This window comes from Peromyscus maniculatus, chromosome 1 (genome assembly GCF_049852395.1).
Source record: "Peromyscus maniculatus bairdii isolate BWxNUB_F1_BW_parent chromosome 1, HU_Pman_BW_mat_3.1, whole genome shotgun sequence".
In the NCBI taxonomy this organism is placed as follows: domain Eukaryota; kingdom Metazoa; phylum Chordata; class Mammalia; order Rodentia; family Cricetidae; genus Peromyscus; species Peromyscus maniculatus.
This window is the reverse complement of record NC_134852.1, coordinates 76,489,197-76,507,221: the sequence shown is the minus strand read 5'-3', so window position 1 is coordinate 76,507,221 and position 18,025 is coordinate 76,489,197. Positions and strand designations below refer to the sequence as shown.

Sequence of the window (18,025 nt, the reverse complement as noted above, 5' to 3'; positions counted from 1 at the left end):
CAGGCTGGCCTGGAACTCACAGAGATCTACCTGCCTCTGCCTCCCAAGTGCTGGGATTAAAGATGTGCCACACTACTACCCCTGTTGTTGTTGCTTTCTCCATGGTAGGCAGTCATTAAGGGTGAAATCAACCTCATTATAGTATTCATTTGAAAGAAAGTTCTTTTTGCTATTTTGGTTTTTGTTTAGACTAAAACCTTGGCATCAATAACCGTATTTTGAAAACTCAACAATATATTGTCCAGTCATGTGGTGATGTCCACTCCCTTTTAGGAGCCTGAAGTATTTTTATATGTAGACCAGTTCTATGGCTTTATGGCTTTTTAAAACTACATCATCCCCATCCATCTGACAAGATGTGCTTGTCTTTGTGTCTGAAGTGACTTCCACAGTCACATTTAAACAGGAACAGTAATGAAAACATGTTCCAGTAAAAGCTCTGACTAATAGAGTAAGGATGAATTGTCCAGGTTTACATTTTGTTTTGCACTCATTTATCCCATAAAACTTGACAGCTCACCTGAGACCCAAGCCATTTATGTTTTAATCATTACAAAAATATATATAGCACATATCCTTTTTATTGAAAATAGTTGCTTCTAATGTAGTTGAAAGTGGGCTGGAGAGATGGCTCAGCGGTTAAGAGCACTGGTTGCTCTTCCAGAGGTCCTTAGTTCAGTTCCCAGCAACCACATGGTGGCTCACAACCATCTGTAATGTGATCTGGTGCCCTCTTCTGGCATAAAGACATACATGCAGATAGAACACTCATATACATAAAATAAATAAATCTTAAAAAAAAAAAGTAGTTGAAAAGTACTGTTTTCAAAAAAATTGAGTTTGTAACAGTCTTAAATATTCTCTTTATTGCTGTTTGTTCCTCCTGAAAGAAATGCCTACACCAAATCCTGAGCGCAGTGACAGCTTTTGCTGACATAGCTCAGGACCTACCCAGGTTTGATGGGGAGATTGTGTATACAAGCAAGACATTACCAACCTAAGCTCCGGCGCTGTGTCAGCACACTGTATTTGGGATCCAGGCCTCATAACTGTTCTAGTCTGCACACAGTGTTAGAGTTCTGAGAGTCCTGACTTTTAAATGACCAAGATGTTTTGTTGGGGTGGTAGTAATAGTTTCAAAATGTTTTCTGTATTGGGCTTAAGAGATGGCTCAGTGGGTAAAGCTCTTGCTAGGTAAGGGGAGTTCAAATCCCAAGGGCCCATGTAGAGTCCAGTCCTAGTTCTCCTATAACAGGGTGAGAGGTGGAGACTAGAGGACCCAGAAGCTTGCAGGCAAGCAAGCCTGGCATACACATGGCCAGACAACAAAAAGACCTGTCTCAAACAAGCTGGAAGGAGACGACAGACACCCTAATCCTTCCCAAACAGTTCCATCAATTGGAGACCCAAGTATTCAAATAGATGAGTCTATGGGAGCCATTTTCATTCAGACCACCACAGTAAAAATTTTATAAGTATGTATTTATTAAACAAAGTGGGGTTCTGTAATGATATTTTCGTTGAAGTATACCATGTATGTAGTTTGACCGTATTCACACTCTCACCTCTCTTGTCACCTCTTTTCTCTCCTGCTTGTCCTCTTCCTCTTCCCACATAGTCTCCCTTTTACTTGGATGTCACATGTATTAGCAGTTTAGGTTCTACATAGAAAAGCCTAGGACATTTTTCTCTCTGGGTTTGGCTTAAGATGATGATCTCCAGTTCCATCCACTTCTCTGTAGAGGAATCATTTCATTGTTCTCTGTGACCGGATGTGTGTTGAGGTTGTTCACTTGTATGCCAGCTTTGCCATAGTTTTCTTTGGGAACCATTTATCCAGAGCCATTGGTATTCCTTAACTGCACTGTATGTAGTTTTTTCAGATATCGTACTTGCTTTCTTTAGAACTTAGCATTACCAATAAGATAAAAGTTACTGAAACATCTTAATGTCATTTGAACATTTTCTACTATTTTATACATGGAAGGGTTAGTTTGCTTACTGATTTTTAAAAATAATTTTTCTATTTTCCTTTCTCATTATTTATTTTCTCTGTGTGTTGGGCGGGGGGAGGGGGAATGCATGTGGGCATGCATGTGCCACAGTGCATGTTTGAAGGTCAGAAGACAACCCATGGCATTCATGTCTCCTTATACCATGTGGATCATAAGAATCAAACAGGTTATTGAGCCTGGCAGCGGCCACCTTTACCCACTGATCCATCCTTTTTATCCTTTTAGCCATATGTACTGAGTTTTAAAAATTTTAATCTTTTGTCTAAAAAGGTTTCATGTTTCCATTTTTTATTGGTGCCTTATTCTAAACAAAAACTACATTTTATATTGTTTTGTAATGCCGTATTTTCTTTTTTATAAACACTTCACTTCTGAGTCTGCCCTCACCCCATCCCCTCTAGCTCTAACATGCAGAAAAGGACAGAGAGCAGGATGTGATTCATAAGTATTCAGTGGAGTCCGTAAGTGATGGCTTTTTCCCATGCTCTTTACAACTTGACAGATAGATTGTTTTTGAGTGCGGCAGATTCTTACTATATTCATTTGTATTACCGGTGCCTTATTATAAATGTCCGAAACAGACTAGTTAAATCTTTGTTACCTGAGCTTGCATACAAATGAATAAAGCAGATAAGATTAAAAATGTCAGAAGTAATTCTCGCTATTGCATAGCAGCACACAGACTGTCAGGTAGTCTGATGGTAAGGGAGGAGAGTCTGAGGTGCTGTGCTTAGGAAAGGAACCTTCTCTTCAGTCCTATCAGCTTAAAAGAGAAGAAAAAACCAGCAGGATGAAGAGCATTCCAGACTAAGACCTAATGTGCTGTTCCTGAAATGGAAACACTTGACTTGTTGGAAGAACAGCAAAAGGAGCCACGAGGCCAGCTCTCAAGAACCTTTGAGTGATTAGACATTCAAAAAAGGCTACTTTGTTTTGGAAAATTGGTTAGTGGTAGTGTAACAATGCTAAAAAAAGTCCATTAAAGGACCACTAAGTGCTTCTTTTTACCAGGATGTTTTAAAAAGCTGTTTATTACATTTAACATGTCCAAGTGAGTGGATATTGATGGTAGTTCTGAACTTGGTGAGCCAGCTGTTCCTTTTGGTTCTCGGGTAGTAACTGCAGCTTTGTTATGCTTTGTGCAGGGTGGTCTGAAGGAAGGCGTAGAGATACACTTTTCTGGTCAGTCAGAACCAAGATGTGATGATGCTGAAGACAAAATGCGAAATTTAAAAATAGGCAGTTCTTTTATATATGTAAAAGGTAGGAACTGTCTGACCAACCTTATTTACAGATGAAGAACTGTAGAAAGGTCCTGTTGCCGTTAAGAAAGTAAGATCACTGTGATACTGTTCTCTAGCTGTAAAACCCACAGAACACCTCAAACGGTTGGCTCTAGATATTATCAGAGTGCAGGATAATTGTACCACCAGCAAAAGCCCAATGACAGCAGTGAGAAGCAGGCCTCTGCACTCTGTCTTTCTTCAGCTGTTTCTTATTAAACTGAAATGAGTTGGGCTGTCTTGTTCCTAAATTGTCCGTTTTGGGCTGTCAAGATGGTGGGTGGGTGGGTGGGTGTAGGCACTCACCACTGAATCTTAACAGTCTTAGTTGCATACCCAGGACCCACATGCTAGAAGGAGAAAACCACTCATAAAGTTGCCCTCGGATCTCCACATGCATGTTATGGCATTTCACACACACACACACACACAACATTTTTTTTTCTATTTCCACAAAATTTATATTTTTGAGCAGCCAAAAACCATTTTCCCTTTGAGTTTGAGTGGACTAATTAGTAGTTGTTAGTGACCGTTAACACAGAAAGCTCTGCCTGGAGAGATGGTTTAATCGCTGCAGTGCTTGCTATACAAGTGGAAGGACCTGAGTTTGGACCCTTAGCACCCATGTAAAAATCGTGGTGTAGTGGCCCGCACCTGTGATCCCTGATTTGGGGACAAAGGCAGGCAGGATACTGGGGCTCACCAGCCAGCCAGTCGAGCCAAATGTCAGAGTTCCAGGCTCAGTGAGACACTGTCTCCAAAGAAAGGGTAGAGAGTGATTGTAGAAGACACTTGATGTCAACCTCTGGCCTCTGCTTCTGCATGCACTTGCATGCACGTAGGGACACAGACTCACTCTTTTTCTCTCTCAGTTGTATGCTAAGTAGTACCATAAAATATATATCTAAATTGTTCCCTGAAACTCACTTTCATTTTCAGAATGAAATGAAATCTCCCAAGCTACAGCTAACCCCCTCATCCAACACACACACACACACACACACACACACACACACACACACACACACACACACACGAGAGAGAGAGAGAGAGAGAGAGAGAGAGAGAGAGAGAGAGAGAGAGAGAGAGAGAGAGAGAACACACACGAGCCAGATCTGGTGGTTGAGGCCTCTGGCCTCTGATTCCAACTACTTGGGAAACTGGGCAAAAGAATCTATCACAAATTCAGGTCCTGGATACATCACTACTGAGCAATCCCAAGGCAAGCCTGGGTAACTTAGTGACATCATCAGTATGGATGTTGAGGATGTTTGAATGCTAGAAGTATCAAGGAAAGCTTCATTAGTGGGCAACTTGGCATAGCATAGCACTTGGGATTTGATCACTGGAGTGAATACAGTTTATAGGAACAATTTAAAGAAGCTAAACATAAAAGAAGGAGAGCTATAAAGCATTGGCTACTAAGAAATAAAGCTAAGTCTAAATATAAGAACAGATACACAGAGCTGTTTCTTTACTTAGTTCTGAGATGGAATGCCAACAGAAGAGGTAGTACCTCGTGTCCCCAGGCCTTGGGTGTAGCTTTCTTGGAAAAGGCTCAGCCTCTGTCCACTGAATGTTCAGATAATTTATAGTGTATTCCTGGGTGAACTTGCAGGATGTCTGCTGTCTGGAGTGTCTGGGAAGGACATTTGTGGGAGGTATCTCATTTGGAAGCTTTGTACTGCACAGCCATTTGAGAGCAGCTTGGATAAGCCACTGGCCGCCAAGTCTTCATGCTCACCGTGTAGAAGCCTTCCAGAGGGATGCAAGCCAAGACCTACAGGGTCTTCAGGCCACTCTACCTGCAGATTGTCACCTAACTATTACTCTTTGCTGATCTGATTGATTTATGTGTTAATTTGTTACTTTGTTTACACAGTTGATAGGCTAAGGAGTCTTTATTTCCTGTGAGTCAGTTTATGTGGAGTATAAAAATTTCTTCAGATTCTATTTCATGCCATCTTTAACAACCATTTTTAATAGAGCTTCTAGCCAACCCCAAATCCCTCACTCAATGGGGCCATGCTATGTACAAGTTAAAACAAAAACATGCCAGCAGAATGGTTCAGTGGTTAAAGGTACTTGCCAGGGAAGCCTGGTTGACCAGTATTCAGTCCTTGGACCCCATATGAGGGTGGTAGAAAAATGACTTCACAAAGTTGTCTTCTCGTCTCCACATGTGCACCATAGTGTTGAGGACAACCCACAAAGGATGTGCATATGCACTCACACATACACACAAATAAAACAGTGTTTTGTTTTCTTTTTACACACATACTTATCTGTGCCCTACTGAAGAAGAGTAGAATGCCTTCAGGAGGATCTTGTGAGCTTTTTGGACCCCGATGTTTGCTTCAGGGCAATGAGAAATGTGGTAGATAAACATGATTCAAAGCCTACATTTAGTGCTGATTTGTGCATGCATGTATGTCTGTATATCTGCATGTGCCATAGCACACAATTTACAGGTGTTGGTTCTCTTTCCGCCATGTGGGTCTAGCATTAAAACTCAGGTTGTCAAGTTCATTGGCAAGTGTCTTCACCCACTGAGTCATGTTGCTTGTCCCGTCCTAGTTTTAATTGCTAACTTTGGTAGCTGAGTGTGTCCCTTTTCCCGGGTTTGAAGTTGTTTTGCCTATTCTGTTCTCATGAAGTGTTTTTCAAAATCATCCTTAACTCTCTTCATGTTATTGTAATAATTAGTCTCCGAAGCAGAGAGGAAGAGAGAATTTCTAAACCTGGGGCTGTCTCAACTCCTGTAAAACATGTAGATGATCATACACCCAAAGCAGTGGAAGAAGTTACAGTTGAAAAAAGTGAGAAGCAAACACCCGCTCTTCCAGGTAAGCATAACCAACAATGCCCTGCTGTCTGTCGGGCAGCAGCAGCAGCTGTCAGCGTTTGCAGAAGCTTTGAAAGATGCGATCATTGTCACGATGGGAGTTTTTCTGTCTGTGCATCTCGGCTTTTTTCTGATTAGGGTGAGAATTAGTATAGATAGTAACCTTCATGAATGTTTTTATTTTGTAAATACATATTAGTCATGTGTAACAGCTGCTTGCAGTGAGTAAGGATATTTTCCCACACTGCTCATTAAATGTTACAGAGCTGAGGGCTGACAGAGGACTTGCCATGCTGTCACTTGGCTTTGGATTCATCACACAGTACTGCAGGGATGTTGTGGAGGAATATTGAATTGCCTTTAATAATTTAAAAACAAAGTTATTTCAACTATTAGAACTGTTTGCTTCTCTTGTGTCTCTGTCTTGCTCTAGTTGGCTAGTGGCAGGAATGTGGCTATTAGAAAAGAAGTTTTTGCATGATGCCAAGAATGGTGGTGCAGAGAAATGTATAGACACCTTATTAATTATCTTTCTTTTAACTCTGATTCCTGCTGGTATCTCATGATGCTTAAGTCCTGCACAATTTAAAATTTCTTTCTCTTAGAACCAAAGCCCACTTATGCCCACGTTGGACAACCAGATGTAGATTTACCCGTCAGCCCTTCTGATGGTGTTCTGCCTAATTCAACTCATGAAGATGGGATCCTTCGGTAATGCAATTTTCAAGCCACCCTGTCCTCTGTGTTTATTAGACATTTCTCAGCATGAGAATTGAAGGTCATGTTTGTATAGTATTGTGTAGCGCTTGGAGTACTTTAGCTAACAGCAAAGCAATGTTTTTAATTACCACCTTCTCTTTCCTAGTTCTTAGATCAGTAATTAAAGAGTAAAGATTGTTTCTACTAAGATAGCAGAATGTCCACAAGCTTTCTCTACCCTAACACTCTTAAAAGATAATACTTGCCGGGCGTTGGTGGCGCACGCCTTTAATCCCAGCACTCGGGAGGCAGAGCCAGGTGGATCTCTGTGAGTTCGAGGCCAGCCTGGGCTACCAAGTGAGTTCCAGGAAAGGTGCAAAGCTACACAGAGAAACCCTGTCTCGAAAAACCAAAAAAAAAAAAAAAGATAATACTTGTTAATCAGCACTGACATTTTGTGCTAATGTCTGTTTATTGTGAACCTCCTGTGGTGTGACATGCTTATGTACAGAGTCCCTGGCCACAGTACCAATAGCACATCTTCAGTTTTATCAGCCAAGAAGATATCTCAGTGTGCTGCCTGGAGGAAATAATTTCTGGTTGAGAAAGCTGTTCCAGAATTAGTTTTCGAGTCCATACTATTATTTACTACTGTGTAGGTAGACTTAATAGAAATTTTGTAAGCAAATTTTAAGCCTTCATAGTCTTTAAATTTGTTCCTTCTGTCATAAAAAGGACATGATGTGTGAATACTTGAAAATAAGCACATTTACTAAGGTGCAGTAGACTAAGAACTCTCCTCACCCTCAGTATTTTCTATACAAAACAATAATGTATGGGTTGTTCTCTCAGTACCCAGGCAGAAGCAGATAGCTTCAGAAATAGGTGAGTACCAGTATTAGTAATGGAAAAGTCTAGTCGCTTTGTTCATTCTTGGGATTGCTTGAAATTGTAGAAGATAACAAAGAACTTCATCTCTGGAAAGGCCTGCAGAGGGACACCAGAGAGGACTCCAGGATATCCACCGTAGTAGTAGCTGAGCCCTGAAAGTCTTTCACTCAAATATAGTTAATGGATTTGAGGGAAAAGAAATAGGTAGACTTTGTTACTGCTCATAGTTAGTGTAATGCAGAAAGGACAGAGTATAAAACTTGACATTTTCCTGAAGCTGTCATCTGGCATTGCTTTTCAAAAGCCAGATTTTATCTTAGTGCAGATCATTCAGCCACATCAACTTTATGAGACATTCTGAACTAGTCAGGATTAGAGGAGGGTTTCCGAGGACCTAAGGATTTTCAAGAAAATATTTAAAAGATCTGTGTATTCGTTCTTTTGGGCAAGGAATATGTGAGATACCGTTGAATTGTTAGAAAGCAGGACACCAACACAAGCAAAGGACTCAGACCATCTACAAACATAGCTGATGAGTACTTTCAGGGACAGATGGCCAAGGCTGCTAGGAGTCCTAACTGAGTGTGACCTGTCTAACTTTTATGTCTAGCTGGTTCGTTCCAGGTTACAAACAAAACAAAACTCAGGTAGCCAGGCATAGTAGTGCATGCCTTTAGTCCCAGAGCTTGGGAGACAGAGGCAGGTGAATCTGTGATTTGGAAGTCAATCTGGTCTACAGAGCAAGTTCCAAGACAGCCAGGGCTACATAGTGAGACTTTGTTTGTTTAAAGGAAAAAGGGAAGAAAGAAAAAAAGATCAATGGAGAATATTTTACAAATTACAAAAGCTATTGTAATTTTTAACTAGTTGGTTCAAAAGTAGCAGAATTCTCTCTTGACTCATTTATTCATGTATATGACTATACTTTATTTTATGTTAGATTTTAAGAATTTGATAATTGGTTAATGAATGAAAAGGAAAGAGACCTTTCTGTCCTTTATGTTCAGAATAGTGAGAGTGAAGGTATAGTTGTTGAGGAATGTAGAGATGACAGCGAGAACTTGGACGGCAGTGTAGCGCACTTCCCCTTTTCTGCTGGCTGTTCTTTAAGTTGTGCTTCAGTGTTTGCTCCCTGCTTGCATAATAGAGGGATGTGCATGCATTGTTCCTTCATTTCTTCCCAGGGAAATAAGGGACACAGATGATGTAGGTCTGTTGAAAAATGCTGAATAATCTAATTTTCTTACTCAAAGTTAAAAAGAGCTGCAGATTAAGGGAACTACAAAGAGCCCACCGATGACCAAACTTAAATCCACTGTCTATTGCTTGTAGAGATTATAACAGACCCTGCTTGTATACTTTCTCATATTAAGAAAATTACTGGCCGGGCGGTGGTGGCGCACGCCTTTAATCCCAGCACTCGGGAGGCAGAGGCAGGCGGATCTCTGTGAGTTCGAGGCCAGCCTGGTCTCCAAAGCGAGTTCCAGGAAAGGCGCAAAGCTACACAGAGAAACCCTGTCTCAAAAAACCAAAAAAAAAAAAAAAGAAAATTACTGAACTTTATGCATCAGTTTCTTTTACTTAGATTAAATGAGACTTTCATTTATCTAGTGGGATTGGTGTAGAAAAGTAGTTTTTGTTTTTTAGTTATTGGGATATATATCTTATCAAGAATAGGGAAAACATTGTTTATAAGGACAATTAAAAAGCAGTCATAAGATATTATTTCTTTGTCAAATTTAGATATTTCAAAATTTATTTTCTAATAAGAAATTTAGAAAGTCTGTTAAATCTGGTTTTGGATTCTAATACTAGGTTTTATCTAGTAAATGAGTGCTATGTAGGAGGCTTTAGAAATGATGGTCCTTTATTCCGTTCTGAATGTAGTTGTTGCTTTAGCAGCCTGCTGTGACTTTTAACTGTTTGAAATGAAATATCTGTTTTAACAGGCCCAGCATGAAACTGGTAAAATTCAGAAAAGGAGATAGTGTGGGTTTGCGACTAGCTGGTGGAAATGATGTCGGAATATTTGTAGCTGGCGTTCTAGAAGATAGCCCTGCAGCCAAAGAAGGCTTAGAGGAAGGTGATCAAATTCTGAGGGTATGTCAGTATATCATCTTATGTGGATTCGAAAGTCTTAGATCATCAGATGCCAGGCATAACAGACCAACGGTTGTGATTCGATTATAATTTATGTACATTCTCTTGAACCACCCAAGTTTCCCATTAAGAATGATTAGCTCTAGTTTGCATTAGACTGGTCGCTTGCCATTCTGCCTTTGCTCTTGTTTGCTGCTTCATTATGTTGTTAGTGGTGTTTTATTGAAGTCACTGGTATTCATAGAACCTATAAGGAAACTAAGTTTTAGATCCCTCTACTGTCTACCAAATAGTCTTTTAAAAGTTCAGTTAAACATTTGGACTGGCAAGACTGCCAGAGACCACAGCTTTCGAGCCAGCAATTTGGGGTGTTATTTTCTCATGGGAGTGAGTAGTCTTTATTGTAGTCCTGGCCTCTTGGACCTTCCTTATTTCAGATCCTGGCTCAGATTCAGGAGGATGGGATATCTTTCAGGCAAATCTGTAAACAGCTTGGCTTTCAACCTTCAAACCCACACAGAAGGTGGTCATTGGCAAAAGCCAGGAGGGCTTGGGCTAGATGTAATCTCTAATGGTGCTTTTCTCCTCTTCTCTCCCTTTCCTTTCCTTGGCTGTGTTGTCTAGTACTGATGCCGTCTTCATCTGTCTCTCACTTCTCTTCTGGAGTATCCAAATGTTTGTATGTACTTGATCTGGTTGGTACACTATGTCCCCGATTTTAGACCAGCACATCAGTCTCTCCAGTGTGAGTTGTGCAGTTACTATCTCCCTACCTCCTCTCTTTGGTGCCTCCATTCTGGTCTCTCTCTCTCAGCCTTGCTCCTCCTCCCTGTGCTGAACTGAGTTTCCCATCTGCTCTACAATCTTGTAGCTTTGTTGCCTCTTTTTCTCTTCCTCCCTTTGGTACTCTGGTTCTTCAGTCTCTGGTTCCCCTTTGCTGTTGACTAGTTCACTGGGTGGTTGAGCTCCTTCCTTCCTTCCTTTGTTTTTTAAATCACCGTGGCCCTGAAGTCTGGCTTTAGCCACTGTCAAATCCGAGTTTTCACAGCCATCCCTGACCAGTGTCAGCTTAGCCTCACATTTTCTATCATTTCTTAGCAGCATTTGCCTGTCAATTCTCAAAAGCTTTCTCCCTGAGATTCTGTCCCATGACCAATGCCCTGATGCCTTGACTTCCGTAATTTGGGGACTAAATCAGTGTCCCCTGCACCTCAGTTGCTAGTCTTTATCTCAACTGAGCAGCCCACAGCCAGAATCTTTTCACCTGGGGCAGTTTCCTGTGCTTGTGACCCATCCTTGTGGCCACATTCATCTAGTCCTCCTTTCCCTTCCGATTTAAGCATGTCAAAGTCATGGCATCATCTCTTTCTTAGCAGTTTCTCTCTGACATTGTATTAGGTTCTTCCTGATAATATCCCCCTTGTCCTCAATGCACCCATGGCACATTTGAACACAACATGACAATGCTGATAATACTTGAAATTCCAGCACTTAATTTCTTACTATCTCATGATTATTTTGAGGTAATCAGGGAATACATCATTTAAAATCAGCTTCTTAATAGCTCACTGGGTTTTACATGAAAATAGTGCGTTTTGATTACTTGCCTTTGGCCCTTTTCTTTTTGTTGTTATTAATGGAGAAAAAAATGCCAAAAGGTAATAGTAGAAATTTCCTGCCTGTTTGTAATCCTGCATAGTGACTGGTAAAAATTGGATAGATTTCATTTGAACTTAGGAATTTACTAATATAAGTGACTGACTTGAGACATAGAGCCTTCACACGAAGTTGCTGTTACGGGCCACCATAATACATATACCGTCTTTCTGATTGTTTTTTGGGTATATCATTTCCTTTTCAGCAATTAGTAAAAAAGTTAGGCTATATGGCACCTATGTAGAATGAATATAGAATTTTAAACCTAGAGATTTCACAGTGGTAAATATACATTGTCATTTTCGGTCTAAATTGGTTAGATTTGTAACAGATTATCATTAATGTCAGGTTATATTGAAACTACTCTGAATGTACATATTTACTCACCTTTTTCATTACTTCATATTTGCTTATTTTAAATTAGAGAATATCATACTCTCCAAAGTTAAAAATTAAAACTTCCCTATTAAATGTATAGTATTGTCAAGTTAGACTTTGAAAATACTTCCTTTCTGAGTAAATAAATACATTGATATTTCTAAAAACAGCTAGCACAAATTTGTAAAATTTTTATTTTGATAGGTGAACAATGTAGATTTCACAAATATCATAAGAGAAGAAGCTGTCCTTTTCCTCCTCGACCTCCCTAAAGGTGAAGAAGTGACCATATTGGCACAGAAGAAGAAGGATGGTGAGATATTGTCTGAAATGGAGAAAATTAACCTGTAGGGGTTGGAGGCCTTTCAGAGGGATTGGTTCAATTGGTTAAAGTAAATAAGGACCAGTTGTGGCCGTACATTGATGATAATCCCAGCTCTCAGGAGCCTGGCACAAGAGGATCACGAGTTCAAAGCCTGGCATGATGACTTAGGCATTTTATCTCAGTACTTGATCAGAAGAGGTAGGTGAAAGGCCAGCCTGGTGTACATAGTGAGTTCCAGGACAGCCAGGGCTACATGCTGAGACCTTATCTCAAAACAAACAAGACAAACCATTAAAAAATGTAGTTCAAAATAAATCATTCCTAGTAATGATTGAGTTTTTTGATCTCAGACAGTTAATTTTGAGGTTCTACAGTCCTACACTGTGCTCATTAACAGAGCAAAATATATAGGACTTATTTATGCCATTATAATTTAAGTCAAATGCCAGCCAATCCCTTATAAGTCATAGAAAAATACTTGTTTTGTTAGTTATTGGAATTATAGGAAAGTGTATGTGGATAGCATCTTAAGTTTTGTACTGGTGTTTTCTAAGCAATATTGTAGAATTGTTAATATTAATTTAAAGAATATGTAACTTTCCAATATTTTTTACTGAAAATTGAGTTTTTATTGGTTTTTTGTTTGTTTGTTTTTGTTTTTTGTCTTTGTCTTTGTTTTCTTTTTTTTTTTTTTTTCTTTTTTAGCTTTGGCACTATTGACATTTTGGGCCAAATACTCCTGTTCTAGGGGACACCCTGTTTGTTGTTCCATGTTTCAGAATGTGTCTTGTATCCACACACACAGTTGATGAGAAGCTGTAGTACATTCCCCGCCCTGCTCCAACACACTCCATTTTTGGTTTGTTCTGATGTTCTGTTTGTTTTTGAAGTAGGGTGTTTCTTGTGGCCCAGTTAGCCTGGAGCTTACTGTGTTGAAGGGGTTGATCTTGAACACTTGATCCTCCTGCCTGCCTCCCTGAGTGTAGAGTTATAGGAATGAATCAACCTAGCATGCTCAGTTGAAACAATCAAAGTTTCCTGGAAGAGTTGGGGAACAAAATTGCTCTTTGGAGCATTTGCAGATCAATTAGATGCTGTAACAGGAAGTAGAAATGGAACAAATTCATTTTTTTCTGCATCATTTCATTATGTGCAGAATGGAGGTACCATTGTATGAGGTAATGTGGAAGAACAATGAGATGAAATAATTCCAGACACAGTGAGAATTGATTGTTGATTGGGTATTATTGTAGGTTGATGTGGGCATTAGCAGGAGCATCTTCACATAATATCTTCTCTGCAAATTAATTTTTTAATCCAAGTAAGTATTGATTAATGTGTTTCTTTTTATTCCTTAGTTTATCGTCGCATTGTAGAATCGGATGTAGGAGATTCATTCTATATTAGAACTCATTTTGAATATGAAAAGGAGTCTCCCTATGGACTTAGTTTTAACAAAGGAGAGGTGTTCCGTGTCGTGGATACCTTGTACAATGGAAAGCTGGGCTCTTGGCTAGCCATTCGAATTGGCAAAAATCATAAGGAGGTGGAACGAGGCATTATCCCCAATAAGAACAGGTACGAACACTGGGAACTCCTTCTAGTGTGAATTACCTAAGTGACGATAGACGGTTTCGGTCTCATTGAGGAATTTGGGGATACAGACAGACTTGTGTTTTTCACTGTGTTCACTCACTGTACTCATAACTGACTTAAATCGGTTTATACAAATTATTTTATTAAAACTGTAGAGATGTAAATTGCATGTGAATTTTGATATTCCATTTCATTTCATTGTGTTATTTTTTTCCTTGTTGCCTTTTAAATACTCTTGTTTATGTTCCTTTTTTCTTCATTAGAGCTGAGCAGTTAGCCAGTGTACAGTACACACTTCCAAAGACAGCAGGTGGAGACAGAGCTGACTTCTGGAGATTTCGAGGTCTTCGCAGCTCCAAGAGAAACCTTCGAAAAAGCAGAGAGGACTTGTCAGCTCAGCCAGTTCAAACCAAGTTCCCGGCGTATGAGAGGGTTGTTCTTCGAGAAGGTAGTTTATTCCTGTGCCGTGGTGTCTGTCTTTTCATGGCAGTCTGTTTCAGAAAATGGAAATTACGAACTATGTCATCATCTTCTGTTTTTATTTTTCCTCCTAATTTCTCTTCAGCTGGATTCCTGAGACCTGTAACCATCTTTGGACCAATAGCTGATGTTGCCAGAGAAAAGTTGGCAAGAGAAGAACCAGATATTTATCAGATTGCAAGTGAGTAGACTGAGGCTCAGCATTGACCTTCAGTAGGCTGCAGGATATTTCTTTTGTTTGTCTTAATTCCTCCAAAGGGAATGTCTGACCAGTCTCATAAAAACAGAACATTGTGAGAAATGCACTTTATGGCGTTCTTTTAATCCGGAGGAAGGCGGAACGATTGTTCTTTGTTCCGCCAGCTCCCTGTACTAAGAAGGATCACTGTTTTTTGAGACTGTTGCTTCCTTCCTGTGAAAACTGCCTAGGCCCATGATCTCGTTGAACCTTCACAGAAATGCTGTGAGCTAAGAATCTAAATATCTATTGAAGTTGAGCGGCCTGGTGAGCCTCAGAGTGGTGGTGCTAAGAAGGATTGCTACATGTCTGTTAAGTTTAAATTTTCCTTTTGGTGATCACCAATGAATGGCAGAGCATGGCCTTTGTCTCAACCCTTTCTGACGGAATCGGGTGATTTTTAATCGTGGCACTAGAGAACTGTGTAGACGGGGTGAACTGTGCCGGTGCTGGTAGGGTCCTGTCGCAGCCTTCCCAGTGATGGCAGTGACCATGGAGGCCGCAGTGCTGTGCTAGTTGCACGCTGCTGCTTCTTTCCCTGAGCAGTCTGGTGGTTGAAGTACGCAAACTGGGTCATGACCATTTGACTTGCTTTAAATTACATGTGAAAACTTAACTGCAGTTTTCTGCAGTTAAAACAATAGTTTTGACACGTATTATCACCATCCCCAATTTCACCTCGTTATAATTTCTTCTAGTCTTTATATTTACAAAGTTTGATTTTGTGATATTTTAAAGATTTCCTTTTCTCCTTCTTAATAAATAATAGAATATTTTCCTTTTATTGTTTTTCTTGCACCTTATGACTTGACTACTTTTTCTTATGTATAGTTTTTGCCTTTTTTCTCACTGATTTATCCATGCAGGAGTATGACAGATTTTCTATAGGAAGGAGGAAACCATTGGATATGAACATTGTGCCTGTAGATTATGGGTACTACTGTTTTCCAGAGGATTGTGCCCACAGTCTTTGGTTATGAGACTCTCACTAACATTTTGAAGTTGACAATATTAGAGAATTAGCATATTACCTTTTTCATACTGCTTTTAATTTGGTTTTAATGAAATTTAATGCAGATATGTTTCCTAAAATTCAGACAAGTTGTAATAAAATTTGAGCAGATTAAAAAAATATTTTCCCACTCATTTTTTTTTAGAAGTTTTTTGGTTATTGTATAGCAGAAAGTATTTCATCTGAAGAACTAAGTTTGTGGTTTTCAACTGAGGGAATGCAGTGTGAAGGATTCCAAAACTTAGCTCCAGGGGACAGTACATTAATTACTCAGATGACATCACAGACACACTTGAGAGCTCAGATAGCCTACTTAGAAATACTCTTTTGAATTAAGGGCTCGAAGTGTTTTCTTCACCCGAAAGTCTCAGCTGATTGCTCTTCTTCATCCATGCCTGCTAGGTTTTGTGTTACCCTGTCCCCGTGAAGCTGTCTTCTGATAGTCTCCTTCTGTGACATGACTGGTTTCTCGGAGCCTGTCATCCCTTCAGACCTCTGCCTTTCTGATCTGAAACTCCAGAGCCTCCTCCTTCCTGTCAGGTTTCCCTTGGTGGCCAGTCACACACGACGCTGTTGTCGTTAGTGAAGTCAAGTGACTTCTGTGCTGGTTGTTTGGAAATTGGTCCCCAGTGGCAATTGACATGTTATGAGGTAGTAGAGAAGGTTGCCTAGGCTGCCTCACAGCTTCATTCCCAGCCCAGCAGGGCCTCGGGTCTTACAGCTCTGTCACTCAAGTAAGGTGGCTGACTGGGACTCTCCAGGCTGTTTGCTGCAGCGTTGTTGCTGATCCCAGCCCAGCAGGGCTGACTGGTGCTGTGCAGCAGCTTCCCCATGTCAGTGTGCCACACAAAGGAGACCATATGTCTTGTGTCACTGTAGAGGATGGCGGGAAACTAAGCCTCGTACCAAAACAAAAAAAATCGTTAAGCCCGTAAGCTCGGTAATTTTTAGGACCTATTTTCTTTTCCAGAATGTTAATGGGGTTGAAGAAAAAGTAAGCATTTTAAAACTCAGATTAAAAAAATGTTTACATATTTTGTTTGTAGCAGATAAGAATTTATTATAATTATACTTTTCTGGATATAAAAGCAAAGTCATCAGTATAGTTTTAAAAGTCTTATCTCATACTAGATATTTATTACATTTGATAATTTTCCCTCACCCATTGGTAGTTAAATAACTTTTTATTCATGTTCTACTTATTTATTATTTAGCTTATGATTTTGATATGTTATCCTATATTTTTTGTGTGTGACTTTAAGTACCACATCAGAATATTGTCTTGATTACTAAAGTTCTTGGGGGATGCTTCCTCCATTTTACTCCCAAAGCAAATGCCTTACCTGCCTTCTATTAATCCTGGTTCTGTTGGGAACCATTGTCTGACCTAGTATAGACAGGTCTTAAGGGGTCAGGGATAAGAGAGGACATGCTACCTCTTTTAGCAGTTTCCATCCTTTGTGGTGGAAATAGTTTTTGCTTTTTTTCAGTAGATGAACAGGGCCTTTCCCTGATGACTTGCTACTGACCTCTAGTGGATAGAATCCATACTGCTAAACATGCCTGGGGTACTGCACAGCCCCACGGCCTGCTCTACTCCAGCATGTCTGTAGTGCCCAGTATTTGACAAGGTCTGACCTAACCAATGGAAATATGTTTTGTTTTTGTCCTGTCCTCATAAATAGAAAGTGAACCTCGAGATGCTGGAACTGACCATCGTAGCTCCGGCATTATTCGCCTTCATACGATAAAGCAAATCATAGATCAAGTAAGTTATTATAAGTTAACCTGTTCTTTATAAACAGTGAAGCTTATGTTTTTGATGAGGAGATTTAATATGTAACAAAGGGGAATTTTCTGAACATTATTACTGGTGTAGCCTAAGAAAATTAGCCCTTACTGTAGAAAAAGCATTAATAATCCTTTCAAGAAGATAGTTCTGATCAACATGAGTGGAGCCTTCATTTCTATAAAAATGGTGCTGTTTGTAACTGGCAGTTCGTTATAGCAGTGCCATTCAGAACGTATGTGTATGGAAGGAAATGCCAGGAACATTAAGTTGCTTTGACTTTCACAGACTGAGCACAGGTAATTGTTGTTAGCTTACAAGTGGTGTGGCTGAGTCTTAAAAAGAGCTGATGAAATGTTTTGTTTTGTTTTTAAATTATTTATTTATTTTTTATTTTATGTGCGTTGGTCCCCTGGAACTGGACTTACAGACAGTTGTGAGTTGCCATATGGGTGCTGGGAATTGAACCCGGGTCCTTTGGAAGAACAGTTCGTGCTCTTAACCGCTAAGCCATCTCTCCAGCCCCCGAAAAGTTTTTTTTTTTTTTTTTTTTTTTTTTTTTTAAATTGGGCTGGAAATGATTGAATAACCTTTGATGACAAATTTTTTATTAAGTGGCTCCTGAGACAAAGCAATCACAAGATTTAACTAATACTGAAGTATAGCAGAGCCTGTGAATTTTCCAGAAGAGAATGATTTTTAATGGTGTTCTTCTGTA

At 39.8% G+C, this 18,025-nt stretch overlaps 1 protein-coding gene across 12 annotated transcripts in view; it reads left to right on the top strand.

Moving 5' to 3' along the window:
* Tjp1 (tight junction protein 1) overlaps window positions 1-18,025 on the top strand; it is a 256,337-nt gene that overhangs the window by 216,067 nt on the left and 22,245 nt on the right. For all 12 annotated transcript variants that reach the window (XM_076544417.1, XM_076544410.1, XM_076544404.1 and 9 more), the window contains 8 exons: window positions 6,005-6,144; window positions 6,749-6,854; window positions 9,683-9,833; window positions 12,072-12,180; window positions 13,551-13,770; window positions 14,052-14,236; window positions 14,354-14,449; window positions 17,204-17,286. In XM_076544417.1, the coding sequence (XP_076400532.1) occupies window positions 6,005-6,144; window positions 6,749-6,854; window positions 9,683-9,833; window positions 12,072-12,180; window positions 13,551-13,770; window positions 14,052-14,236; window positions 14,354-14,449; window positions 17,204-17,286 (1,090 nt within the window). The remainder of the gene's footprint in view (window positions 1-6,004; window positions 6,145-6,748; window positions 6,855-9,682; window positions 9,834-12,071; window positions 12,181-13,550; window positions 13,771-14,051; window positions 14,237-14,353; window positions 14,450-17,203; window positions 17,287-18,025) is intronic.